The 27,420-nt window shown below is 40.7% G+C and overlaps 1 protein-coding gene across 3 annotated transcripts; it reads left to right on the top strand.

The window, feature by feature from the left end:
• Nucleotides 1–3,499: 3,499 nt before the first annotated feature.
• TFG (trafficking from ER to golgi regulator) lies at nucleotides 3,500–26,564 on the top strand. 3 transcript variants are annotated; one of them, XM_036406841.2, is made up of 9 exons: nucleotides 3,500–3,611; nucleotides 5,991–6,093; nucleotides 7,731–7,939; nucleotides 14,220–14,303; nucleotides 15,170–15,316; nucleotides 16,760–16,927; nucleotides 19,182–19,322; nucleotides 23,269–23,358; nucleotides 25,784–26,564. In XM_036406841.2, the coding sequence occupies exons 3-9, from the start codon at nucleotides 7,756–7,758 to the stop codon at nucleotides 26,140–26,142; spliced, it is 1,173 nt and encodes a 390-aa protein (XP_036262734.1). In that variant the 5' UTR covers nucleotides 3,500–3,611; nucleotides 5,991–6,093; nucleotides 7,731–7,755; the 3' UTR covers nucleotides 26,143–26,564. The 3 variants fall into 3 exon arrangements, with proteins under 3 accessions (XP_036262734.1, XP_036262724.1, XP_036262743.1); XM_036406831.2 differs by having other exon boundaries at nucleotides 25,781–26,564; XM_036406850.2 differs by lacking the exon at nucleotides 23,269–23,358 and having other exon boundaries at nucleotides 25,781–26,564.
• Nucleotides 26,565–27,420: the final 856 nt, after the last annotated feature.

The raw sequence follows: 27,420 nt of genomic DNA, 5'->3' as shown, positions 1-27,420 counted from the left end.
CACTCCAGTACAGACACACAGAAGTTGCTCAGTACAGACACACAGACGTTGCTCTCTTTATGCCCTTTGTATATTCCCGGCCCACTGGACATGGCCAATGCACTGCAGCTCTCCTCTCCCTTTCATAAGTAAAAATTCAATTTAATTAGAAACCAAACACTATATCAACAAGCAGCAATTATAAATGCACTGTGCATTACACATGAGGCTTTCTGAGTGTCTTCATAGAAGTGTTTCATGAATCCTGAAAAGTCCTCCATGTCTTAGAAATCCATGCTGACTTAGAAGGCAGAAAATAAGTGTACTGGAGCATTGATACACCTCTAAAAAGAGCAGTCACACCAGAAGCAAGGCTGAAGTTCATCACTACTGCTCCAGAAAAAGCAGAGAAGGTCATTAAAAGTTATTTAGGACAGGTAGTTCATACTTTTTTTTGGATAGGAAGTTTATGTACCCATGGGCCACTGGGTATTTTTTATTTGTAAAACCAATGTAAAATGCTTGTTTTTGTCAAATCCTCCAATTTACTTCAGAAATTTTCCTTTAGAAATTTGTGTGGTTTAGGAAGTATGATATTTGATTGTGTTGTAGAACACTGCTAGGCACTGGGAGGATGACTCCTTAAATGAGTGATAATAGTTTCTAATAATTGATATTTTTTTCTCCACAAACAAAAGTATTCTCTAAAGAACATCCCATTTAATTTTGAATGCCTCTTAAAAAAAAAAAAACTAATAAAAATATTGTTTCCATGTTATGCCAAAAAACTAGGCAAAAACCTACAAAGAATTTGAAGTATAGAATTGGAAGTGTTGTCTTCTTTTACTAATTAAGCATCCTGTCTCTAAGTATTTCAGATGTGAATAAAATGCTGTTATTGCCAACACTGAACATCTCTTGCTTGATATAGAACACTTTCAGCATAAAGCCCCCCCCCGCCCCATCCCTCCCAATTATACATTTCATGGCTTTTTTTTCTTTCATCTAGGAATCCTAATTTCAGAAATGGAACAAATTAAAATGATCTTTTTCAGGTAATATGCTACATTATTACAGGAACAATAGTTCAGCTCTTATCTACACGTGGAATGTATTTATCTTCATAGTATAGTGAACTTTGGTATTGTTTGTGATATGTGGGCTTTAGGGATCACAAAGTTTCTTGTCAACACTTTGGAAACCTTGCTTTGATAAAGAAATGGATTGGAGAAGGACTGAATCATCAGTACAAAGGTATGTAATACAAGTGGCAGAAAGTATAATGGATGGAAACATTCACTTTTCCAGATTTTTCCCATTTTTTTAAAGCAAAGATTTTTTCATTGAAAATACCCAAATATTTTCTAAATACTTTGTAAAGTTTAGCAAAGAAGCCTCTCGAACCATGCCCCTCCTTCTCCTTGAAATGTTCAGAATTAAAATTTGTATCATGTTCACCTTCTCTGACTTCCATTTCAAATTCTCACCTCCATTTTCAATCTCCTTACTGCTAGTTGGACCCTCTTCTAGGTGGGGACAGAGCTCTCAGCAAGGACAAATACTACAAAAACTAAACAACTCTTACATTTTCCTTGTCCCGGCAGAAAATAGATATTACAGGAAAAGGTGTCTTTTCAGAGGCATCTTTAATGCCAGGAAATAACTAAGCACAGTTGTGCTTTCGGTAGCTTTGCATAGGCACCGCTGTGGGAAGCACGGGCACAGCGTGGCCTCAGTGCTGAACGAAAATGGGCAGCAGAAATCGCAACGATCCCTGAGCAACACCAGTCCAGCTCCAGCAGCTCTGGGACAGGCACCCTTAGGAATCCATTCCCGCACCTTCCATTGACAAAACTCAGGAAATTAGCTGCAGATTCATGTTTTTTGTCTCTTAGGGTGTTATGAATTGTTATAAATGATCAATCAAAAGCCAAATTATAAAAAATGTGAAACGATTGATTTATCTTTTTCCGAGACCAAAATACGGTCCTCAAAACCACCACAGCCAAAGAGACAGTGTCAAGCCCGGGATCAGCGCTGTGTGAACCTGGATCTGACCTCTATTCCATCGAACCCCTGCCCTGTTCACGAGAGCTGCTTCTAGCGGAGATGTTTTATACAGTTTATTGTGCCCGAGGCGAAGGAGTCCAAGTTTCTTTTGTAACTCTTCACATTCATAGTTGGTTCTTTCACTGTACAGAGCTGGACAATCGTTGTTTCCTGGTTGATAGCCAGCATTGATTGAATCCCGGGAAGTTGCGTACTCACGACTTCATGTATCTTTCTGGCGACTTCGGCTATCTTGATCGATGTTATCAACAGGGTGATGATCGCTCTTAGGATCGCTCTTCCGCTCTTCCGATGACTCGGGATAGTGGTGATCATCGTGCTGGGAATGTCTATTCTTGGGCTAAATGCCGATCGTTATCTGGCCAACTCCAGGAATTTTGGAGTTTGAACAGACATCCGTCCCTCAGGCTGCTTGTGGTCAGAGACTCGTTTGGATTTAATAATCTTTATAAAATACATTCTTTTATAGCATGAATTATTTCTAACATATATTACATAAGTGATCAGCCAGAAATCCAAATTAACAAATGCGAAAGATTTTATTTTCGCGATCAAAATATGGCCGTCAAAACCACAGCCAAAGAGGCAGTGTTGAGCCTGGGATCAGCGCTGGGTGAACATAGATCTGACCTCTATCGCACCGGATCTCCTCTGTTCACAAATGCTGTTTCCAGCAGGGCTCTTTTATACAGTTTTTTATGCCTGAGGCAGAGGTGCCCCGGTTTCTTTTGTAACCCCACATATGTATGAAATTTTCTTTCATTGTGCAGGGCTGGACAATGGCTGTTTCCTGAGTAGTAGCAAGCGCTGGTCATGTCAGGGGAAGTTGCGTATTCTTCGGTTATCTTGATTGATGGTATCTACCAAGCGATGATCGCCCTTGGGTGTTCCCTGGTGGCTCCGGAGGAAGCCCATCTCCATTAGTAAGCGAGGCATTGTTCTCCTGCTGCCACCAGGAGTTTCCTAATTCCAGTGTAGTAATCTGTATCCAGGTTGCTCGTAGTCAGAGGCTTGTTGGATGTTAGATTCTTTTTACAATTTTTATTTTATACATTCTTCCCTTAAGCATGAATTACTGTATTACATATATTACAGGGGACAAGCTCTGAATGCAAGACAGAGGAGTATGGGAGGGAGTGGGAGGGAGTGAGAGGGTGTGAGGGTGTGTGCGGCTACCAGAGTAACGATGAATGACCAGGATGAATGACTGTGTGTGGGTGTCTAGCAAGTCTAACAAGTACAGGAGAATTTTACGGCCCGTTTTTTTATCTGAGCACCGCCAGCCTACGAAGGCCGAGGCTCATATTTCGAAAGAAGCCCTCTGTGAGAGCGCAGCCTCGCTGCGGCAGCGCTGAGGTGGCACAGCGGGTGAGGAGGAGCCGCCATGTCGGCCGGCAGGGGGCGGGGCCCAGAGCGGCGCAGCGCGCACGCGCGCGGCTCGCGCAGGCCCGGCCTCGCTCCGGCCCCTTCTCTCTGCCCTGCCACGTACGGGCGGTGGCGGCGGCGGCCGTTCCTGGGGCTGGACGAGGGGGCTGCACCGGCGGGACGGCGGAGAAGCCAGAGTAAGAGAGCCAGGGCTGCTCCCGGGAGCAGCCGCGTGTGGAAGGTGGCGGGAAGGAGGGAGAGGGGGGCAGCTTTGGGTCTGGGGTGAGCCCACCGCCCCCTCCTCCCGGCCCCATCGTTCGCCGGTGCCAGGGGCGACGCGGCCCCTGGCGGAGGGGCCGGGAGACCCCTCGCGTCCCCCCGGCCGCGGCTGAGGGAGGCGGAGAGCGGCCGCGGCCTCCTGGGCCCGGGGAGCGGGAGATCCCGGGATCCCTGCCCCTGCACGGCCCGCTGTTTCCTGGGTCACCCAGCCGCAAGAGCTGCGGGCTCCTCGCTGCCAGGCAGGGATTGACTGTGATTCCTGGTCCCCTTTGGGCCGGGCCTGCCCGAATGGGAACTGGAGAAAACCGAAAAGAGCTCTTCTCTGTTCCGCTCCCTCGCGTCACCCCCCCCGCCTGCCTTGGGAAAACTCATGGTTCTCTCTCGGGTGGCTTTTGGAAGGCACTCCTGCTTGCTCGTGTTTCTGTCGGCGTCACTCTAATCCTGAACCCCGTTTTGACAGAAAAAATTAAAGCAGGAGTGTCGGTCCCTCCCTCGCCTGGGCAAGGCTGTTTTTCTCTGCTGCTGCGCAGAAAAGGTAGTGAAATGCAACGTGGTCATGAGATGCTGGTTTTAGAGGGGACCCTGAAGTGACTGGCCTAGATTGGGCAATCCCTGTCCACATGCACCACCTAGATTAGTGCATGATGTGAATGGAAAGTGAGCCAGGAGGGGAGGAAAAGTCTGTACCTGCAAAATGCAAGTGGTACACCAGGAAGGTTAGAAAGATGTCAGTGTGATTCTTATGGAAAGCAGCCTGTAGTCTGAAAGATGGAGACGTAAATGGTTGGTTGCTTCCTCCCCGCCCCAGGAAAGTAGACTCTGATTTTGTTAAAAAGCTCATTAGTGTGCGTTCTGGATGTGTTCTCTGTAAAACTCGCTCAGTGGAGTCATCCATTCAGCTGTGTCACAGTGAGGGAAAAAGCTTTAGTGCTATGTAAGTCAGCAATCTGAGTATTTCACATGGTTTTCTGTAACAGTTGCAAGCAATTCCTGTGTTTAGAATCTGTGTCTTTAAATCTGGACACCTTCAAGCAGAATGGAGAACAGCTAGACCCAAAAAAGTGCATTTATTCTCCTGTTACCTTTTCGCAGTCAGTGATGGACAGCAGGTTTCTGTGAGTAATGTGGGTAAATAAGGCATTACAGTAGCTCCTTTCCTTGCACAAAGAAATGAACGATACGTTCAATCTGTTGAAAGGCCACAGGAGTTCAGCTGTGTCCACCGAAATGTGTGTATGTTTAGGACTTAGAGACGAGGTTCAGTTCTTACTGTTAACAGTTCCTGAGTAGCAAATATTGTAATGCTGAAGAAGCAAAACCAGTGCCCAGATCTAACGCTTAAACAAGGTGAGGAAGTAGCTAAATGAACTCTTTGGTTCAAGCACTCTTAGATGCATTATCTAAATAAATATAAATAAATATTATATATATATATATATATATAATAAATAAAAATATACAAATATTATGTGTTTATCCAGTGCAGTAAACTTACCTGGAGCTGTAGCAGGTCTGGGATGAAAGGGATGCTGTCTTCATGCCTTATTTCATAAAATGTGAGTGAGGCATCAGAAAAGTAGTCTCTTCGTGTTCCCCTGCTTCGTGTGTCACAGCAATCTCTCACTGTCAGGAGCAGGCACAACCCTTTTTAAAGGGGAGCATTTCCTACCCAGGATGAGAGGAGCAGCTGCCAGTCTTTGAGGACCAGAGTGGCTTTGTGTCTCTTCTGGGGTCTGCTTGTTCTCTCCCTTCATCCTGTATGTTCTACTTTACTTCCAGATGAGTTGAAAGAGGTGAGCTGGGAAGCCCAGCTTTATGTGAATAAAGGGGAACCTACTTTTTTTCTCTGGTTAGCAGTGAATCATCTAAAAATCAGATTATGGATTGTTGAAATTGGCTGTGCATGTGAAAGAGAGGAGTCGCCAGGAGGGTACACCCATGGGGTCAAAAGGGAGGAGCCAGGGATGTTCCCTATTGGACTGTTCTGTATGCTAAATCATCTCTTGATCTTAGTCCTGGAAAGGAATACATTACTGTTAGGAATTCCTACATGCCATTAGAAAATTAAAAAAAAATAAAATCTTTTTTTACAAAATTAGAAGTCTTGTTTGAGATCTCTTTTAGGTGAATGCAAATTCTACAATACTCAAAAGTGTAAATCTGATTGTTACATTATGGATAAAGCAAGGGTTTTTTATATTGGGTATATTAACTAAGATGTTCTAAAGTGAAAGATTGATGTGAATTGTGTCATTCCAGGGAAGTGTGACTGTAAATATGTTTATTTTCTGATGCAGCTTCCTGTTCCCTGCATTGATAGTGCATGGCGGCTTATCCTAACTCTGCCCTGAAGTGAGGTGGGAAAACTGTCCAATAATCCAGCATCACTAAACAGACAAGGTAATAATAAATGTATATTTTTGGAAAGGAGATTGAAGGAAACCTGTGGGTCGATACTGTTTTATTTTTTAATGCCAAAATTAAAAAAAAAATCCCAACAACCAACTTGTGCAAAACCCTATGCTTTTAAATGTAATTTAGAGTTAATTAGGTTGGGTTGATGTGCCTGCAGTCAAGACTCCTCTGTTGCAAAAGCTGAATAATGCATTAGTGAGCATTAACAGTACTATAAACCTCTCAGTTTGATCACAGTGCCTCAGCAGCAAGGTGGCTTTGTTAATTGCTGGTCCCTTTTCCCTGCAGTTAGGCTGTATCCACCTACCTCTTGTTACTTGTGATGAGAAGAGTTTTGATCAATAATTGCTTGTATCTTTTTGGGCTAAACAAAGGACTTTGCCTGGAATCTTTGCTTTGTATTAAGTTAATTACCAGCGCCCCCAGAAATTTAATTGCAGTCTAAAGATGACATTATGCTCCATCTTTTTAATGCAAAATATTGTCACTGAAACATAGAGGTGCATCAAGGAGTGTATTAAAGGCTTTAGCTGAGTGTCTTCTTTCTGACAGGAGAGAATTTTCAGTGCAGTACTTCAAAAATAGACTGACTATAGCAAAATTCATTTTTCTCATGAGGCACTGTGTTATAACATCCTTTAAGGTAAAAGAAAAATAGTTGCATGTCTCTGAGAGTTCTTCTTGTGCAAGAGAATGAACAATATACTTGCCTGCATCTGGCTTCCGAAATCTTGACTTGGATATGGGCTGCCTGTGTTTTAAGATGTCCAGTAATTGTCAAATGTTAAGTGTCCAGATGTCCAGTATGTCAAATGTTAAGATAACTGCTTCTTTAGTTGCCCCTCATTCCAGATGTATTGTTTTGGCCCTGTCCAAAACAGTGAAAACAGGAGGGGACATTTGACTAACTACCTGGATCTCTTTTTGTGTTTTTTTCCCCTCTTATTCCTTTTTTTGAGTAACTTCACTGTAGTTTCAGATTTTTAAATGTAAAGCCTTTGTGTTTTTAAATGAGAGATGCGTAATACAAAGTAGTAATGTTTAAATTTTCTTAACTAAAATGTTAAAGATATAGAAGTATATGCTGTGTGCTGCTAGGACACAAGATGGATACTCAGTTGGAGCAGTTGGTCACCTCTTAAAACACTGAGAGTAACAGACTGTTGTGACCATGTGTTGAGCCCAATGAGTAGCTAATGTGTGGTCTATTGAGCTGCTTTTAAAAGTCTAAAATCTTGGTTAAAATATCCCAATCAAAGTTTTCAAAAATTAAAAAATTGGGTATCTTCCTTTCTGGAGAGGAACCTTCAGTGAGTTCTGATCATCCGTGTGATAAAACCAATGTTTAGCTCTGCACTTCTTTGTTTAGACAATCATGCATGATTCAGCTTGATCCCCTTAGTAATGCTACCTTAGAGCCTGAAATCTTTGACATATTTTCTCTGGCAGTCTTTTCTTAAATGAAAAAAAAAAAAAAGCCATTTGTTCTTTTTTATAAGGGAGGGGCATGTAAAAGTAATCGAATTAGATGATAATGTAAAGCTTCAGAACTGTCATCAGATAGATTAAAATAACTAACACTTCAGTTTTCTGAAAGGTTCTTAATGTTTTGCTGCTAATAGGTCTGCAGGTGATAAGGAATCCACCATGAATGGGCAGCTGGACTTAAGTGGGAAGCTGATCATCAAAGCTCAGCTTGGGGAAGATATTAGGAGAATCCCTATTCATAATGAAGATATCACCTATGATGAATTGGTGCTAATGATGCAAAGAGTTTTTAGAGGAAAACTTCTGAGCAATGATGAAGTCACAATAAAATATAAAGATGAAGGTAAGGTTTAATTACTACTGTTGAGGTTTAATTGGCTGTTGTTGCTCTGATATGGTTTATCAATGGATAGAAACTTTGACATTTGCCTTTTAGAACTGTCCAATGTCACGGGCAAATGCAAGTGATTTCTTGTGAAATCTTTTTGATCAGATAATAGAAGCTGTATTTCATTATCTCCTGTTATGGTCTCTTAACAGCATTTCTTCTGTTTCTTTCCTGAAATATTTCCTCAATTTTTCTCTCTGAAAGTGCACTTTTTGCTGTTGCAAGAAGTTGATTACAGGTTCTCATCTGTTCATTCATTTTATCATTTTCTTTTGAGTTTTCAGTGGTTTTGAAAGTGTAAAGAGAATTAACATGTATGACCTAACACAAGTTCTTATAAGACCGAAAACTTGATCTAGGTGGTAGTAATTCTTGATTGTTTTTCTCCATCAGTAAAGATTAGAAAAATAATTTTAACTTGAAATAATGCATTAAAAGTTATCTTTCCTCTCTGGGACCATTTGAATCTGTTGCACATTGGTTGTTCCAAAGAAAATATTGATCATTAGTGTTAAAACAAACATAACCTTAAGGACTTCCACAGAATGAGGAGTGAATGAGCCTTTGAGATGCATAGAAACAAAAAGTTATGATTGGAGGGCTTTTCCTCTTTGAATGTCAATGGGACACGAATAAGTTACTTAATTTGGGACAACATAAAATGAAACTTGGAATGAAGTGATAAAATCCAAAGTCTCTTAAAGACTGATGATTATGCTGTTGCACAGTAAAAAGTGCCATGTTACTGAAGCATTCAGATTCATTTCTCTTTATAGCCCTAGGAAACTTTAGTGCTGCTTGTGCTGCCTATAATGTCAGCTTTTGTTCATATATCTAAGCAATAAAATTTCACGCCTGAGACCTTTTTTTTGAGGTTCATTAAATTTTTGAGATGCTGCTTATCAAAATTGTAAGTAGTGTATGCCTTGGGTTTTGATCTTTAGTTAGAATGAGCTCAGTGGATTTGTGGTTGTTTTGTTTTCCCTCTTACCACATTTTTTCCATTCTGAAATGAGAAAGGTGAAAGGAGATGGGATGCTTTTACATCAGATTAAATCAAGTTAGTTACTTTGGTTTTTTTTGCATTCTTACCCATGCTTTAAAATATGGTCATTTGGGGGTTTTGGTGTATACTACTCTGTTTTATTCAAAATAAGATAACGATGTATGATGGAGACAGTAATTACAGTTTCATTCTTTGGTTGTCTTTCACAGTCTAGACACTTCCTGCTTTCACTTTTAGTTCTCTTTGTCTCAGAATTGTATTTGCATGGCCAGGTTTTGGTAGTGGGGGGGCTACAGGGGAGGCCAAAGTCAGGCAGCTCCAGGACAGGCATGCCACTGGCCAAGGCTAAATCAGACATAGTGGTAATGCCTCTGTGGTAACATACTTAAAAGGGGGAAAAAAGTTATGGCACAGATGTAGTTTTGGCCAGAGAAGAGAGGAGCAAGAATACATGAGAGGAATAGCTCTGCAGACAAAAAGGTCAGTGGAGAAGGAGGAGGCAGGAAGTGCTCCAGGATGCAGTCACATTGGAGAAGTTTGTGGAGGACTCTCCCACAGGAGGGACCCCAGGCTGCAGCAGAGGAAGGACTCCTCTGCCTGAGCAGTGGCAGAAACCATAACCTTCGTTCCCTGTGCCTCTGCACCACTAGGGAGGAAGAGATAGAGCTGAAAAGGAAGGAGGGGTTGATAGGTGAATTATCCTGCTTTGATTTTGACTGGTAATAAATTCAGTTAATCTCCCCAAGTTGAGTCTGTTTTGCCCATGAGGGTCGTTGATTTGTGATCTCTTCCTGTTCTTATACCTTGTCCTTTATTCTCTGTCCTGGCCACTTGTGGAGGGGAGTGATGGAGTGGCTTTGGTGGGTAGCTGTCATCCAGCCAGGGTAACCCACCACACAGAATGTACTACTATTCCACTCTGGTTTCAGTGTGTGTTGTGCTAGCTGATCATCACTGCTGTAAACTGTGTGGTAGCTGATCAGCACTAATCTAAACAAATAAATGTTCTTGCTATCAGAGTTGTGCGTGACCAAGGAAAAGGTTAACAAGGCTTCAGTTTGCTTGTTATATGAGAGCTGTTACATCCTTAACTTCATTTCAGCTAAGCTAAGATTCTTCTTTAAATCTATTTCAGTCGTTAGATGCATTAGATAATGTATATAATAGATATAATATATACATTTTAGCAATTTATGTTTTGTCATTTATCCCTGCAGATCTGCAGGAATGCTTGTCTGGATCTCTTATGAGGAGATACCTTAAACTGGTCTAACAATGTCCACTACTTCCATAACCTCCATCTGTGTCTTCTCTGAATTCATATGCACAGTCTTTCAGTGTCCAAAGAATGTTTCACCTACCCCTGCATATTCCTACATTATATTTAGATTATGTGGCGCTTTTATTAATTACCAGAGAAAAGAAGCCTCAGGTTGAATGCTGCTTTGTGAAGTCAAGTTTTATATTCAAGCTTTTGAACTCCTGAGCTAAGGAAATTGCTCTGCTAGATGTGAAACAATTTTCATATGCTGTTTAAAGTTCTTGAACACACATAACCCAATGTCAGCTAAAAAACCTCAACCCCAAACAAAATAATGAGGACTGTCAGCAGTGAATTTGTATGAATCAAAGAGTAAAAGTGCATCTTAAACAAACCCTGTAACTGAGTTACACATGCTAAAAGGCCCTATGGAGCCAATAAGAGGAACTTTACTTTTTTTTAAGTTTTGCTTGAATTTAAAACAGGGTGTAATGTGAGATTGGCCTTTTTGCTCTTGCTCTTCATTACCTTGTAATAGAAGATTGTTTACTCATGCTGCATGTATTCAAGCTGCTGTGCTAGTCAGTAATCTCTCAGCCTTTGGTAAATTTACTAGAGTGAAGGAAAACTACATTTTGATGTAGTGTGGTTTTTTGATTGTGTAGGGTTTTGTGGTTTGTTTTTGTTTTTTCAAAAATGGACTAAATGAGAAATAAAAGGGTGGATAAGTCTAATAGATAATGAAGCTTAGTAGATGAGGAAACAGCTGGCAGGGCGAAGGAATGAGTCAGATTTCTAATATCATGAATACTTCATGGTGATGCAGCATTAATGCTGAAATACCTTGCAGCCCAGTGGTTAGTTTAAGGGAGTCACTAGTTTATAGAAAGAAAAAAGTTAGAATTGGCATAGCAGAGAATGTGGTACATGGGAAATTGTAGAGAGAGAAAGCAGTGTCCCTTGTAAAAATGAAAAGGATAAATCTCTAAAATAACAAGATTAGAAGGGAAAATAAAGGAAAGTATGTTTTATTTTTCAACAGAAAATAATTAACATGCTGTAATTCTATCCGTGTCATGGTAACAGGAATTAAGCTTCCTGAAGATGAAGAGTTTTTTTGCTATATCTAATATACTTAAATTGTCAGACACTTCTATGGCTTGACATATACCTTATGAATCCTAGCTTATGCTCTACTTGGATAATAATTTGATGTCTGTCAATAAGAATCATAGAACTGACTTTATGCATCTAACAAGATTTTGTACTTGGTACTTGTCAGCCTTTTTTTTTCTGCTAACAATTTAAAATAGAAAATTTGTTCATTATTCTTAATGCCTTCAACCTAAAGGTTAAAATAGATGAGGGAGAATGAGGATGGAATGATCCCAGTTCTTTTGGGTGACATTAATCTATGTAAGCCATGTGTATTGATGTGCTTTTTGATTTCACTGTGAAGAATAGACTGCTAAGAACATGCATCTTGGTTCAGGCAGTGAATCTGACTGTTGACTGGTATGACAGAAGAGCATCAAAGGATGGTTTACCAATTTTGTGGATTGCTAAGAGAAGTAATTATAATTTATTGTGTTAGCATGATGATAGGGAATAGAAGGGCTTTGTGTTAAGACACTGGTGGATTTTGATATCAGCATTTAGGAAAGGCTGTTGAAAAGCTGGAGAAAGTGTTGAGCTGGAGGGAGCACACACCTCATCACACCCCTCTTTACTGCCAAAGTAAAAAAAGATCTGTTTAACTTTGGTAGTCTGATTGTCCAAGTCCTGTTATGGATCATAATGGCAAACAGGGACACGGAGCCTCCTCTTCCTGGCATTGGTGAGATGGCACCAGGGAGGATGCATGTCTGTGCTCACTTCTAATGTGTGCACTCCAGGACAAAAAGAACTTGGGAAAGCTGCAGAGGGGTCTAGCAGGGTGTGGTGAGAACAGGGAGGGGCTTCGTGCAGGTGGGAGCATTGGAGGGAGCTGGGCTTATTCACTGTGCTGCAGAGGGGGCTGAGGGCAGAACCAGTGGAAGGGGAGTTGCAATGTGAGCATTGAGTGCAGTGTGACCATTGAATGTGAGCAATTTGCAGTAGCACCAGGCGGCAGCAGCCAGAAATTGCAGTTTGAGAGGCTGAGCATGAGTTTTGGCCAGGAGGGCAGTGTGTCACTGGAACAGGCTGCCTGGTGGGGTTTGGAGCCCTTGCTTCTGGAGACTTTCCAGTCTCTACTCAGAGAGAAAATCCCTGACTGATACTGCTATCAACAGATGTCTTTTGAGATTGTGAAAGTGAAAACAGGACATAAAAAAAAAAACTTGGGAGGCAACACTATTTCTTTCAGGAAAACTTGAAAATTATTTTATATGCCATCACTTTATTAGTGTTAGTAACTTCATTTTGTTAGAAAGCACCTTCTTTGAAGACTGACAGGCACTATTGAGGTGTTACTAATAGTAGTTAAGAAAGCCTTCCTTTGCAGAGGTGTTACTTGTAGTCAGGGATGACAAAATTAGAATATGTAGTTCTTCAAATTCTGAGCTGTTTCTACTTGATATCATGTGTTTTATTACTATTCATACTGAAGCATTATCTTCTTTGAAAATTTTCAGCGTAGCTTAGATACAGTTTGCCCTTGTCACCAATGTGTAAGGAATTTATATACACTCAGAATTTTTTGGCAGTAATCTGTAATGAAAAACGTGTTCCTGTGTCTGTCCACAGAGCCCCCTTGCTACAGTGTTTTGTGGAGGAGTCTGGGCAGCCTGGAGTTGGCTTTGTTCCAAGCTGCGTGGCATTTATCTAAACACTGTTGCTTTTCAAGGTGAAACTTCACTCGGTGGTGTTTCACCTCAGTTATGAAACTGATCAGGCAGGAAGTGTTCCTGCTATCCCTTGTGCCAGTACACATATTCCTGATAATGTGCTCTCACTCTTTCCTTTGTGCTGCTTAGCTTGGGTTCATTTAAGCTATGAACCTGTTGAACATGTTGAACATGTTAAACACCAGAAAATCTGTCCTGCCAAAGACAATAGTCTTGTTTTAGTTGTGGTTTTGTTGAGTAAGCAAAGATACCTTTCCTTGACTCAAAAATCGTGAGAGACCAGACTTAATGGGAATTTGGTATCTCTTTTGAGGATTAATATGATTACAAGTGATCAGTGCTTTGTGCATAGCCCTTTGTATCTTAAGAATAAATGATCCCATTCAGTTCTAATATAGTTCCTGGGACAGATGCCAATGTGCAAATTCATTAGGATCCTCTGACATGTGACATAGAAGAAATCCATGCCTAAGAGTAGTCACTTTGTGTAAAATTCCTGTTTGAGAGAAGTTTTCTTCTCACTATTTGGGCATCTTCATGTCTTCATATTTATTTGTGAGTTAAAGCTGAGAGAGATCTTTACTATTCACTTCTACTTATGAACTTTGTTTTTCAGCAAGGGAATGATAAGTCTTGCAACTCATGTTCTGAATATATACCTGAGGAAGTGTTCTAGACATTTGAAATTTTATTTTGGTTTTTAAAAATTGAATTGGGTTTGGCTTGTGCCATTTATCTGACTCTTGTCTGTTCATGAACAGCACAGTTCTAGAGCCACTTGGTGTAGGCATTTCACTTACAACTGGTAACATCATTCTTCCTGGTGTTGGACTTGATGAACTCTTAGCTCTAATATGTCATCCTGTATGTAAACATAAAAGAACGATGAACTATATGGAACATCGAAGGGCTAATGTCAGAAGATTCCCTTTTGGAGCCATTCATGTTTCTGTCTTACCTTCTGGGCACAATTTCTCTGCACACTGCTTCTTGCACTAAAATAATAAACATTTTTTTCTAGTGAATTCACAATCAAATAGGAAGGTTATTTTTGAGTAATGAAGGAACACTTCTGTCCTGATATGAAGCTCAGTAGTCATAGGCTGTGATTTTAATGTAACTTTTTCTTGTTCTTTTCAGATGGAGATCTTATAACAATTTTTGATAGCTCAGATCTCTCCTTTGCAATTCAATGCAGTAGGATACTTAAGCTGACATTGTTTGGTAAGTATAGAATACTATGTTTTTCTATTTCTTTTAAATAATATTTATTAAAATTCGGGCAGTGAACTTCACTGAGAGGTACAAAATACTTTAATTGTCACCTCAGAAGGTGAAGAAAATGCAATCAGTAAGTTGGTACTGCTGAGTTAATACATAATACCTGCTTTCTCTTGATGTTTTTCATGAGACTTCCAAACTTAATGGAAATGGAAACTACTGCTTTTTTACGCTTGCTCAAAGTGTAAAAAGCATTAAAGTATTTGGCATGTGTGCATATACATGTGATCAGTGGTTCTTTCTTCCTTAGTGCCCTTTTCCATGTTCTCTTCCACTCTAGCATTTGTGGGGTTTTCTTCACAGGTGCAGGAGAATTTGAAGCTGACATCACACAGTGGTACACTGCTCCAAACTAGTGCTTGGAGTTGAATAGATGTTAACGTTTATTCTTTGGCCTTTGTGCAAAAGTTCTTTATTTTCAAACTACCATAGATAACTTAGCACATAGTTCCAAGCCTTTAACTTGGACACTGACCTTATTTATGAATTGCAGCAGTGTTGTGTGGACTGTGTTAGTTCTAAAGGGACACTTTCCAGAACCACTGCATCATTCAGGGTATATTCAGGGAAATGAGTAAACAATGCAGAGACTTACTGTGGACTTTGATACTTTTTAGCTTTTCCTGAACTGAGATTATATTAAAGGAACAGTAAGCTCTAGAATGAGTTCAGTCTGTGTGGACTAAACTTTGTCACTTTAAACTTGGCAAAGGACGATAATGCTACAAGCAAGTAAAAGTTGGAATTTTTTGGTCATCTTAAACTGGATGTTACTACAGTCTTAAGTTTATCTAATTGCTGTTTTGCAGTGAATGGCCAGCCAAGACCCCTAGAATCCAACCAGGTGAAGTACCTGCGCCGAGAGCTGATAGAACTTCGCAATAAAGTCAATCGTTTACTGGACTGTTTAGAACCGCCAGCGGAACCAGGGCTTTCCACCAACCTGCCTGAGAGTGGTAGGCAGCCTGGCAAAGAGCTGTTTGCTTTGATTTGCAGAGTGGTGTGCTGTTTACAAAGTGAAATATGGATAATTTTTAATTGTTGCTTGATGGCCCAGAACCTAATTTTTAATGCTTTAGTTATTTCAGAGACAGAATTTTTGTTCATGTATCTGGAGTAAAGCCCTGAACTAACTTAGGAATGAAACTGCAGAATCCGAGGTTTTGTTGCAATGTACAAAAACACTGTAACTAACACCTGTGAACTCCAGCAATGTCTTTTGAGGGCTTTTAGCCAAATTAATAGTTTGTTGTTGCTGAAGAGTTCTTGCTCGCAGTTGAGTAGTCCCTCTGCTTACTTTGGGCTAGCTCTGGTGCTTATCTTGTGTTGCTAAGTTTGATTCACTAAAACAGTAAGAAGTGAATTCAGCAAAAATTGTATTCACTTTTTTTGCCAGGTTAGGAAATTGAATCCACACATTTTGCGCTCAGACCAGCATCAGAGCTGTCTCAGGGTAAGCAGCACGAGGGTGCAGGTAGGGGTGGGAAAGGATTTTTGGGGGAGGGCAAAATGGGAAAGAAAGTCTTATTCTCACAGTTTTGAGGTATTGATCCCCTAGCTTAGGGCAATTGTACTGCAAATACTGTATCTCTGTATGCCTAACTACAGAGTTTAGGTAAGCTGGACACAGAAAATAATGACACAAAGCCATGAAGTACAGTGCTCTTAGTAAAGAGGTGAACTGAGAACATCAGCCTGCCTTTTAGGAAATGTTGCTTTTGTATTTGCACTTTGAAATTTTATGCTTTTGTTGCTTAAAAAAATCCCAGCCCTGTTCCTACAATTCATGCAATTTGTAATTTCAGTGGAATACCATGGATTCTGGTTACAAACTTCTTGGAAGGAGGTTAGAGTGATGATCTAAGAGTGTAAACAAAACTAGCCAGTCTGTATCTATCTGTAGTTGTTTGCTTTTAACAGAAAATGTATAACACTTAGGTAAGGCACTTCTGAGCAGTTCAGCTACGTGTATAGTTGCAAAGAGCTCAACTTCACCTGTCAGCTTAGGAATGATTAGTGGAGAAAGGTGGAATACAAACCAGAAACTGCAGATGATAAAACACTATAAGTTGGAACTATGATGTATGTTTTCCTAATTTTGGATTCTTTGTGGCCAGTTCACTTGTTTGAAGCAGGAGCTTTGTACCTATCATATATGATATTGATAGTCCACAGTGCTAGTGTATCTTTAAGTAACTGTGAAAGAAACCCAAGCTTTGTGATCCATCCCAGTTTGAGATCCGTCAGTGATTATTCACTGCTGTCCTAAGGTGCACATTCCACCAGTTACATTTATAGAGCCCCCCAGCTGTGCGGTGTTGCGATTGCTGCAGTGCAGTGTGTGTGTGTGCTGGTGTTTCAGTTCTGGAGAGCTGGTAACCGGGCGTTTTGCTTTGTAGATGCTGTAGATGGTAGGGACGAAAAGCCTGCTGCTGCTGACGCTAATGTTAAGCCATCCACTCAAGTTATAGCAGCGAGCATGTCTGCATTCGATCCGCTAAAGAACCAGGATGAAATCAGCAAGAATGTCATGTCAGCCTTTGGCTTGACAGATGATCAGGTGTCAGGTAAGGACGTGGCTGGTGAAAAGGAAAGCTAAACCTGTTCATAATCAATTGCTCCAGTTTTGATTTGTCACAAAGCATTTGTATGTTGGATGTATTAAGCTGTCTTCTGTGTTCACTGTGTCTTCAGAATTCTAAAACTTGCTATGTTAAGGTGTTGTGTCTATGTGCTAACTTTTGTATACAAAATATTGAAATGCTGCTGTTGATTTTAGCATTGCGTTTTAGCTTAGACTACAAAATGGCTTCATTTTTAAAAATTTTAATTACTTAAAACTGTTGTGTGGACTAACTTAATTTGTATCTGTCAATGATAGTAGAACTCACTGCTCTCTGCTTTAAGGTTTGATCTTGCAGTTCATGTTCTTGGCTTGTGCTTCTGCTCTTTGGGTCATTCAGAATGTGTTGTATGATCCCACCTTTTCTCTGTTTCATTTTAGAAGTAAATAGAATCAACGTTTTTACTGTTAACAGAAAGGAATAACATACTTGTCTGAATTATATTTAGTTTTGAAGAGCTGAAGGACTGCTGGCCCTAGTAATAGAATGCTAAACATGGAAACTGACTATACTAAATGAATCCTGTCAACTTGATACAGGGTAACTGAAGCTAGAAAAGCAGTGTAGAATGTGATAAGGAGTGTGATGCAGAACTTAGGGAAGTGATTTTGCACAGAACCTGTGCAGGCCTGGCAAGGTTTAGTGGTTCATTGAAACACGAGGATGGAACTGCCGTTAGCTAACAGGATTTGCTGTGTACTCTCATCTCCAGAGCAAGTGAGTTTATATGAGGTGTGAAGTAATGATACAGATGAGCAAACCAGTAGGAACTGGAGGTCATTCCTCCAGTATGCCTGCCATGGCAAAAGTGGGGAGGAAAAGTAATAGATCTGCACTGTGTGATTGTGACTGTGCAGTATCTAAAGTTGTACCCACAGACAGTGGTTGACTTCAATATGAAGTACAGGTCTGTGGACCAGGCCTATTGTGTGATCTCTTCCTCCTTGGCACATTTTGGGTATTGTCACAGCATGGTTCTTTTACAAACCAGGTGAAAACTTGCAGTGGGCTATCTGAACAAGTAAGCAATAGCAAGTGAAGCACAACTGGCAGAAAGTTTAAGTTATTTTTTGAATGAGTGGTTTTGATCAGTGATATTTCAATATTTGTGTCTCCATAATTCTTCTGAGAGAGGGAAATTACTTGACCATTCTTTGAATGTGCAAAGAACTCCACAGACAACCATTTAGGCAGGGTATAAGAAATCCCATTTCTAAAGCTGTAATCCTGCAGTTATGTATATAAATGCGAATGAAGTAGTAGGCAGATTTAATTAACTTTCCCCTAATAAGGTTAACATGAAAACACAATCAGGGACTTGTTGGATGCATATTTATAATGTGTAAATATAACTTGTCTTAAAATTGCAGATGTATTGGCAGCAGTTCTAGTACTTGTGCTTTAATTTGAAAGTAGTATCTCTTAGCATTCATACAGCTGGAAAGATACAGGTTTAAGCTTCCTTGTTTCTAACAAAATATTTTGCATTAAATTGTAGTATATTATATTCGTTCACATGTGTGTTTTAGAACTTCTTACTAATGTAGAGAAAATTTGAATTCCCAGTTTCCATGCTGTCTTTGGGTGTCAGCGGGAATATTTTCAGAATTAGCAGAGCAGACAATTGCTTTTAGACTAAAGCCTACCATATCCTGTCTGGGAGTGTGATTTTAACACCTCTTTGGAGGTTTTCTGTTCACGTGCTATTTGACTAGCAGTAAACACTTTGTGGCCTGGTCCATGTGTTTCACAGCAAGATGCTAATCCATTTGGATAGCTCCATGCAACCTTTTGCCTTTCCTCCAGATAAGAAAAAATAGGTAAGTGCATGTTGTGTCCAAATGTGGCAGCTCCTCAGTGTGTGTGCGTGCAAGGTTAACACTTGAAGCTGTTGAAAAAATATGCTGTCATGAAGGGTTTTACCTCACAAATGAGTCAGGTTCCTCAGAAGAATGAAATCTGAGTGACCTAGAGATAGGTGGAACATTCTGCCCCCTCTGCCTGCCCCTCCCAATATTTTCAAATGAAAGTTTAGGTGTGTAAATATACACTTAGTTTTAGCTTGGGTATGACACACATGTAAATCTGAAGTGGAAAAAATGTTAAAAACATTGCAAGGGAGGGATCTTGTACTAGAATTTTTTAATTCCAACTTGGTGTTCATTTCACATACTGTATTTTGTTCTTGCTCCTCTAGGACCACCCAGTGCCCCTGCAGAGGAGCGATCAGGAACGCCGGACAGCATCGCTTCCTCCTCTTCTGCAGCCCATCCCCCTGGGGTCCAGGCACAGCAGCCACCCTACCCCAGCTCACAGCCACAGACAGGGCAGGTGGAAGGTAAGCAGGGTGCTTTTCTACTGTCCAGGATGTGAAGGATGTTGTCTGATTCTGCCTTGAATTAGCAGACCCAAAGTGGATAGCAAACTGCCAATCCGTGTGTGCCCCTCGGCAGAGCAGCTTTTGTCCTTGCTGCCCGTGCTGCTCCCTACAGAAACAGCAGGTGGAGCAGTGGCTCTGTTTGAAGGGCGGGTGGTGTAACACCAGAGAATTTTCATGGTACTGTTTTCTGCTTGCATCTGTGCTCTTGTCATACATACACTGTGTGTTGTGTCAAGCTTTCACTCAATTCACAGTTTGTGGACTTGTCTACTATGTATTAAAACTGTTGTTTACTCACCATTTCTATCCAACAGACTGGAGCTAGTACTTCATTGTTTCCTTTTTGTGTATGGCTCTGTGCTAGTCAAGTTAAACCCTATAACGTTCTTAAATACATGGTCGTTCCTTATAACTCCTGAGAGCTCAGCTAGCTCTCCTTTAAAGTTAAGGTCTTAACTGACATTCAGTTTTGTTTGCACTATGACATTAAAAAAGTTATTTAACTTCTCAAAATTCATGTATTCTGAGGTTTCTTACATTTGGGCATCATTTCTTCTGGCGCTTTTTTCTAAGTGCGCTGAGCCTTCAGACCTTCACACTTCTGGATTAAACTGTCTGTGAAATAACCTGCTTTTTTACTTCTTCCTCCATATGAAGAATAATATAAAATTGTTTCTATGCTGGTGTAGGCACAAGTGAGAGCCCCCTGATGCTTGCTTTACTGATGCTTAGACAAGTGTAAGACAGTGATCACAGTATCCACAGTCACTTGGATTGCCTTGCCTGAAGGGAAAAAGTAACATTTTGATCAAGCACAGCATTTGAACAGCTGGTACTTATGTATAATACTTAAAGAGGTATGAATACTGCTGGTTGAAGTGGAGCTTATGAAACCCTTATTTTGCTGCTTTCAGCCTTTTCTTGCTCATTAGTCAAGTGTTATAGTAAGAGACATCTTTGTAGCTTAAAGATAGAGCAGTTTGGTGTTTATGTATAAAAGTTACTTTTGCAGAAAAAGGCTCCAGGTTCTTCTGTTGGCAGCCAAAAAACTTAATGTTCAAAAACCATATTCTCAGCTACTGAACTTGCATTTTATGAGTTTAATTTTTTACTTTAGTTTAATACAATAAGGTAAGAAGTTTTATTAAGTGTTGCTGTTAAACTGGAACTGAAACCAAGAAGTGAAGCACTTCAAAGTGCTAGCAGCACCAGCTTGGAATCCCATATGGCTGCTAACACCAGGGAAAGGGAAAAGTATTTGTTTCAGTAAAACTCATCTTACTTGGGGAGAAGATGTTATCTAGGCTTATGTATCAGAGTAGATGTAGTGATTTTTCTAAACTTGGGTCAAGGAAAGTATAGTAGCAGCAAGTACTAATTATAAAGGGTTTGATCTGTGCTTTATGTAGTTTTTATTATTGCTACTGCAATCTTTTAAGTATTGATTATATTTTCTTCACTCTGTGGTTCAGTCTTTGGGAAGAGATCAGAAGTAACTTTGTCCTTGTTCATTAGAAATTAGAGATACATTGCTTATGCTGTGCGTGGTATGTATGTGGTGAACAGCAGTCTCTCACCAAAGCTGGGTAATGTAAATGCAATTATCAATTTTATTCCAAAATGTTCAAAGACTTTTCTTTGAAACATGGTGTAGTTTTCTATACTTCACTGAGGTTTGATACCACCTCAGTCCAGTGGCAATTTGGGGGCTTGTGCTGTCCCCACAGAGCCATAATCCAGCCAGAACTTTGGATAGGTTTCGGTTGTTAGGTTTTCAACAGGACGGACTCGCATAAATGGCACAGCTGGTGAACAGCAGGGCTTGTTAGGTTTTGAAAATAGTTTGAAATTATTACTTCACTTCATAAAAACCCCAAAACTCCCCAAGCTCTGCTTCCCCCCACACTTTCCCAGTACTTTGAAGATTAAAGTAAACTGGTGATGGCAATCATGTGTCAGTCATTCTGGTGTATCAGGGTTTATTTATTAATGGATTTCTCTGCCAGTAAATGCCGTGATGATTATGATTTGGTATTCACACGCAACAACCTAATAACCAGTCACTTCACTTCTGTGTGCTGATACTACTGAAGGGCTGCCTCCCTTGAGAAGTTTTCAGCATTCACTAATTTGAATTAAATTAATCCAGCAAAGATGTTCTAGTACAGTGCTGTGCTTTTCTATCACTAAATTCAGTCCTAAGCACACACAAGAAACAATTATGTACAGATGTGGATGCTTTTTTAGTCTTTGCTGAAATACATGTGAAATCTCAGTCCCATAAGCACTTCATGATCTTCTAGGGAAAAGAATGTTGTGTGAATATATGTAAATGGTCTGTATTCTGAATCAGACTAAAAGTCTTTTTCAGTACACGGGAACAATGGTAAATGCTGGCAGACCTTTCACTGCAGTAAGCACTGCTAAGTACAAAACCAGACATCAGTGCTGTAGCTCATCTAGTTTTCAGAATAAAAACCCAGGGAAAGAAAAGACTCTGTGTGTGAGGACCCAGAGTATCCCTGCCTGTATTCATGGCTGCAAATTAAGAATGTTTTCTTAAATGGCACTGGAGCACCTCTCTGTTCCTCACTAACACCTCAGCCCTGGAGAAGACAGCAAACCTTCTCAGAAACCTTTGGTAAAACTCCATGCTGTTTCTTTACTATCCCTTTACCTGGGATTTCCAGCAGGTGCCAGTGTGGTCTCTCTGTTAGCTTGTGGGGAGCTATCCCAAGATAGGCAGCCTGCTGGTTATTCTCCCAGAATTTCCCTATGTCAAATGAGCTTCATAAACAGAACTTTCTGAGTTTCTAGTTCTTAATTATTAAGCTAACTGGCTTAAATTCTCTTCAAGCCTTGTGTTTTGCACTCTCATCATCCCACAACAATTGCACACCAAATAATATTTTAAGTGACTGCATCAGTATAAAGTATTCTAAACACCTTAGTGTGAATATAAAATACTGTTACTTTCAGCTGCAAGTAATACAGATAAAAGAAGAAATTAGGAGTTACTTTAAATCACTGTGGACAGGGGTCTGTCTGGGAGAACTTGGAGCAGAGTCAGTCGAGTTGCTTTTGTCTCTGTGCAGCTCTGAACACAGAGTTTACAGTCTATTTATACAGTCTGCTGATCTTTGCAGAATGAATAATAGTACAGTAACACTTCATAATAGTAAAGTTTCCATGTCTGCTTCAGTTCAGCTAAGCTTTAGTTTTGGCAGATAATTGATTTTGTTCTTTGACTGTGACTTTCTAGATTGAAAAACAGCAGAAGCATAAAGCCTCAACAGGACCCATAGGTTGTGTAAACAAATATTCTGCCTCTTCTGGCCAAGAAATTGAAAACAGTGAATGTAGGAAAAATAAGCACTGACTTGGACTACCAAGCTTAAGAATATATGGTTTTATTTTTGCTTCTGGTGTATACTGCTGGGTCTCTTAAGCAAACTTGGCAATGCTAAGAGATGGATGTCTTATCTGGAAAATGTGGTCAGCATAAATAATGTACCACTTGCTTACAGTACTTGGTTGCAGAAATGGTCTTAAAAAGCTAATCTAAACAGACAATCTGAGGACATGTTTTTAACTTTTGAAGTACTTTAATTTACAGTGTAAGTTCTGGAGGAGTTATGAAGATGTTTAAAGATTCCTGGTCTGTTACCCACCAGAGTAGTGCTAACTAAGGTGGCAGATTCTGGCAGCCTCTGAAAATGTGCCATAGTAAGCCTCACATAACTCTTTAGATAAACTTCATTTAGCCAGAACAGCGTGTTTCAGAAACTAAAATCTGTACTTTGATGTCACTGAGTTTGTTTCTGTGATGTTGAACTGTCAGGGTATCGTTCACTGTAATGCACCAGGGTACTGGGCTTCAACGAAATGCGTTTTTAATCCCTAGGTCAGATGTATCAGCAGTACCAGCAGCCTGGTTACCCTGCTCAGCAGCCGCAGGCTCAGCCCCAGCAGCAGTACGGCGTGCAGTACCCAGGTAAGCAGCTCTGCAGCAGCAGCTCCTGCAGTGCCCGACCCTGTCAGGCTTCACTTCCTGACCCTGTGGGCCAGGTCAAGGTGCTGAGCTGCCCAGGTGCCGGTGTTCCTTATGGGAACTGGCACAATTCACAAATTGCCAGGAAGAGAGTGCTGTAGCTGTTTAAATTGTTAATATGCAGTCAAAGTTCAGTCCTGCTTGATTGTGACCAAAGGCAGACCTCGTTGCAAATCAGCAGAATGCCTTGTTAGAAAGAAAGGCAAAATGAATCACCTAAAGGGTGAGCAGCCTTCAGGATTATATTCTGCAGTTATGGGGTTCTAGCAAGTAAGTGACTAAACATCCCAATTTAGCTTCCTTAAATATCAAAGATGTCTAAAGATGGCCCCTATTTCTTGCATCTAGAATGATCTCCGTGTCCAGAATTTACTGGTGCAAACACTGTAGTTGTCATTCAATAAATCCTTGGCTAATAGACATACTATAAATCCCAGAGAAACTTTCAAGTGATAGTTTTTCTTTTTTAGTTTTTGGTTTTGCTGATACCTTAAGTAAAGGTGCCAATAGACTTTCAGCAGAAGAATATTTTAGTGCGCTAGAGGTGTATGTGCAATGAAATATGAAAAGCTGCTTTGGTGTATACCCAAAATAAACTTGACCTCAGAACTTTCAGTTCCTTTAGGAGCAGCTGGCATCTAGAAATGCATAGTATATGCTAGGGATGATAATCTAGATGAGTTTTAGGGATGAACTTGTTAGAGTAGATTCTGTAACAAATTGCATTTTGCTTAACAATTTTAGAAAATGACACCAAGTATTTATCATTCCTTGTTTTAAAAAATCCTCCTTAAACTAAACAAAGGACTCCCATTAAGTGACTAAGAGCCAGTGTGACCTTTTCTTGGTGCAAAGTGGGAGTGCATCACTTTCTATAGAGATGAGAAGATTTGCAGAGCTCACAGAAAGAAATTCCATGCTTAGCTTGGATAAGAACCCTAGAATACTTGGGACTGAAGGTTTGTGCCTCAGACGTTGTTCCTGTGCACTGTGTGAGAGCTCGTTGGTTTGAGTGTCTAAATGGAATCTTGTTCTCTGCAGATTTCTCCCCAAATTGGTAATTAGAATACAGAGACAGATGTACTGAGGTATAATTTCAGAAGTAGCAAGCCTGTTGGAAGTAGAAGGGTCTTGTCTGACACTCTAGGCTTAAAAACTGAGTGGGGAAACAAAAGAATTCCAATCTGCTTTCTAGACATATCCTACCATTGTCTAATCCATTATTTTACTGATGTTCCTGTGAAAACTGTAGTGCAATGTGAGTTTTGCTTTCCAACATCATTGTCAAGTATGAATGAACTGCCACCAGAAACCTCTTGGGCACCTCTGTTTGTCATAACTAAGTTCACAATTAATTTTCAGAAACAGAGTTTGCTTTGAGGACTTCCTGACAGCAGCCTTTGGAGATGTTGAGTCATAGGATCTTTTTGTTTGTGTTGCTTTAGTTCTCATGAGTATTGTCTCCTTTCAAACCCATGTCTCCCCAAGAGCAGGATACCTTCCCACTCTTGTAGATCTACTAGGCAACAGTGGCTATTTATACATGGGTGTAAAAATGGACCCTTCAGAGGTTTGTCTCTTGAGTAAATTTTGATCCCAGTTTTAAGGTGAGTTTACTGCAGTGCATTCTTACCCTTACTCTTTCCATTTAGGGCTGTGCACTTTTAATAATTTGTGTGTCTGGTGTTTAATGCTGACAGGATTCCAGTCACTGGAGAGGTTTCATTGCAAGTAGCTGCAGGTGTGTTGGATAAAAGTAGCTATTTCTTCATGAAAGGACTTTGTTCCATTTTAAAATTTCTGAGAAGAGAAATTCCCTTTGGAAGCTAGTGTTATACAGAAAAATTAAATTTGGGACATGTGTAAATGGAAGTTTTGTGCTAAAGTGTTCAGTTCTACATAACCTTTTCATATTTAACTCTAAGGAACTGAAAACACCTATGATTTCACCAATTTTTTTTTAATATAAAACCGTGAGAGTATTGTCAAGACAGTTTAATTTGGAGGTTTTGTTTGGGAAAAGGATTAAATTTTGCCTCATTTGCCAATGAAGACTTTATGTTTTTGTGTGATATTAAGGAAAAGACGACTTGCCTTTTTTTAAATTTATTTCTTGCCAGTCACAGGGAAACTGTTTTATAGTAACTGTTGTCAGTGTGCTGTGCTGCCACGGTGTGCACCAAAACCCCGGCCGTGCGCTTATGTGAAAGGCAGGAAAACTCGCAGTTCACGCTTGGTTTGCCTGTTCTGTGCTTCCTGCATCGTTTTGCGTTTGTCGCTGTGACCATTAGGAACAAAAGGTCTTTCTGCAGACACCCGGGGCTCCTTAGTGCTTCTCACCCCACCTTGCTCTCTGCCTTTCCAGCAGGCTACAGCCAGCAGCAGCCCCCGTCGCAGCAAGCCCAGCAGTTCCCGGCCTACAGCCAGGCGGCTGCCCCGGCCCCGGCCGCCGCCTTCCCGGGGCAGGCGCAGCAGCTGCCGGCGCAGCAGCCGCCGCAGTACCCGGCGGGCAGCTTCCCCCCGCAGCCCTACACCACGCAGGCCTCGCAGCCCGCGGCCTACAGCGGCTCCCAGGCGGCCCCGGGCACCTTCCAGCCGCGGCCCGGCTTCACCCCCCCGCCCGGCAGCACCATGACTCCCCCGCCCAGCGGGCCCAACCCCTACGCCCGCAGCCGTCCCCCTTTTGGGCCGCAGGGTTACACCCAGCCCGGGCCCGGCTACCGCTAAGGACGTGCCCTGAAGACAGCGACTGACACGTGCGATTCCATCCCGACAGACTCCAGAATTTTTAATTGAGATTCCAAAACTGTAATGAGGCAAAACTATAGCTGTTAATTCAATTCTGCTGGGGGGAGGGAAATGACCAAATCTTTCCTGCTTTAAATTGTATTCGCTTCCTAGTTTAATTTGGGGCTGGGTGGTTTTTGGAAAACACTGCTTAAATGTCTGTAAAGTGATTGACATTCTAGCTTGCCTTATCTGAAGGATATGAAGATACTAGTTGGAAGTTTAGCCCACTTATCAGGCTTGTTTGTACTAATACCATGATGTACTAAATTAGATTCATTCTGGAGGTCAAACTAGATATGATGTATTATAAATTGTAATGTTCACATGGAAAAACTAATAAAAACCCTGAATCTATGAAATGCCTGATCTTGATTTTAGAAGTTAGGTAATACTGAACAAGATGACTGTGCTAAAACCAGCATGCATGCTGGGTGCAAAGACTTTGTGGTGAAGAGCAGCCTCCTGTAGGAGGAGAGGCAGATTTCTGGGTGTGTAAATGGAGAGGTGCTGGGACTGCAGATGGCTTTCACAGAGGTTTCACAGCAGGGGGTGGTTTTGTGCTGTCTGCTGTCATTAATTGTCAAGTGACTCTTTTTACCAAATTCTTAGAAACCAATCCATAAAATCTTAAAGCCTCTTATCAATTTTTGCTTTAACAAGGTGTGGGAGAGAATTTTTATTACTTGAAAATTTAGTCCAAATGGGTAACTTTTAAAATGAGCTCTTAAAAAAACCCCAACTTTCCGCAGGTTCTTTGCCACCCAGAAGAACGTGGGAGTGCAATCCTAGTGACTCAATTTTGAGCCAAGAAAAAGCAGATCAAGGGCTGTAATGAAGTCAATAGACCACATTACAGCAGAGAGCAAAACATTTTCCCAGTTAATATTTTCCATTTTGCAGATTCTAGGAATATGTAAAACTAAGTAGGTAATAAAAAAAATGAGCTGGAGTAAGCTGCTTGAGCTCTCCTAAAGACAAATTAGGAAGTTGAGTGAAAATATTCCTACCTTCAGCATCCTTAAACAGTGCTGTGCCCACAGCTACTCTGTAAGCTGTGGCTGTACCTCTTCCCATTTCTGCTCTTGGACCTTGAACACACCCCATGTTCATCAGGTCATTTAACAGGGGCTTGGTTCCAGCAAGCAGTTTGTTCTGAATAACAGCATTTACCAGAGAAACTAAGCTTTGTTTTCATGTAAAACACTTGAAAAAAAC

Source organism: Molothrus ater, chromosome 2 (genome assembly GCF_012460135.2).
Source record: "Molothrus ater isolate BHLD 08-10-18 breed brown headed cowbird chromosome 2, BPBGC_Mater_1.1, whole genome shotgun sequence".
Lineage (NCBI taxonomy): Eukaryota > Metazoa > Chordata > Aves > Passeriformes > Icteridae > Molothrus > Molothrus ater.
Note: the sequence above shows the minus strand (reverse complement) of the source record. Positions and strands in the feature narration are given on the sequence as shown.

Bases quoted from the DNA above. Each gene is read 5' to 3' on its own strand.
- TFG (XM_036406831.2), top strand. From the start codon at position 7,756: ATGAATGGGCAGCTGGACTTAAGTGGGAAGCTGATCATCAAAGCTCAG. The intron at 7,940-14,219 runs GTAAGGTTTAAT...TGTTCTTTTCAG, and splicing joins AATAAAATATAAAGATGAAG to ATGGAGATCTTATAACAATT. The intron at 23,359-25,780 runs GTAAGCAGCTCT...CTGCCTTTCCAG, and splicing joins GTACGGCGTGCAGTACCCAG to CAGGCTACAGCCAGCAGCAG.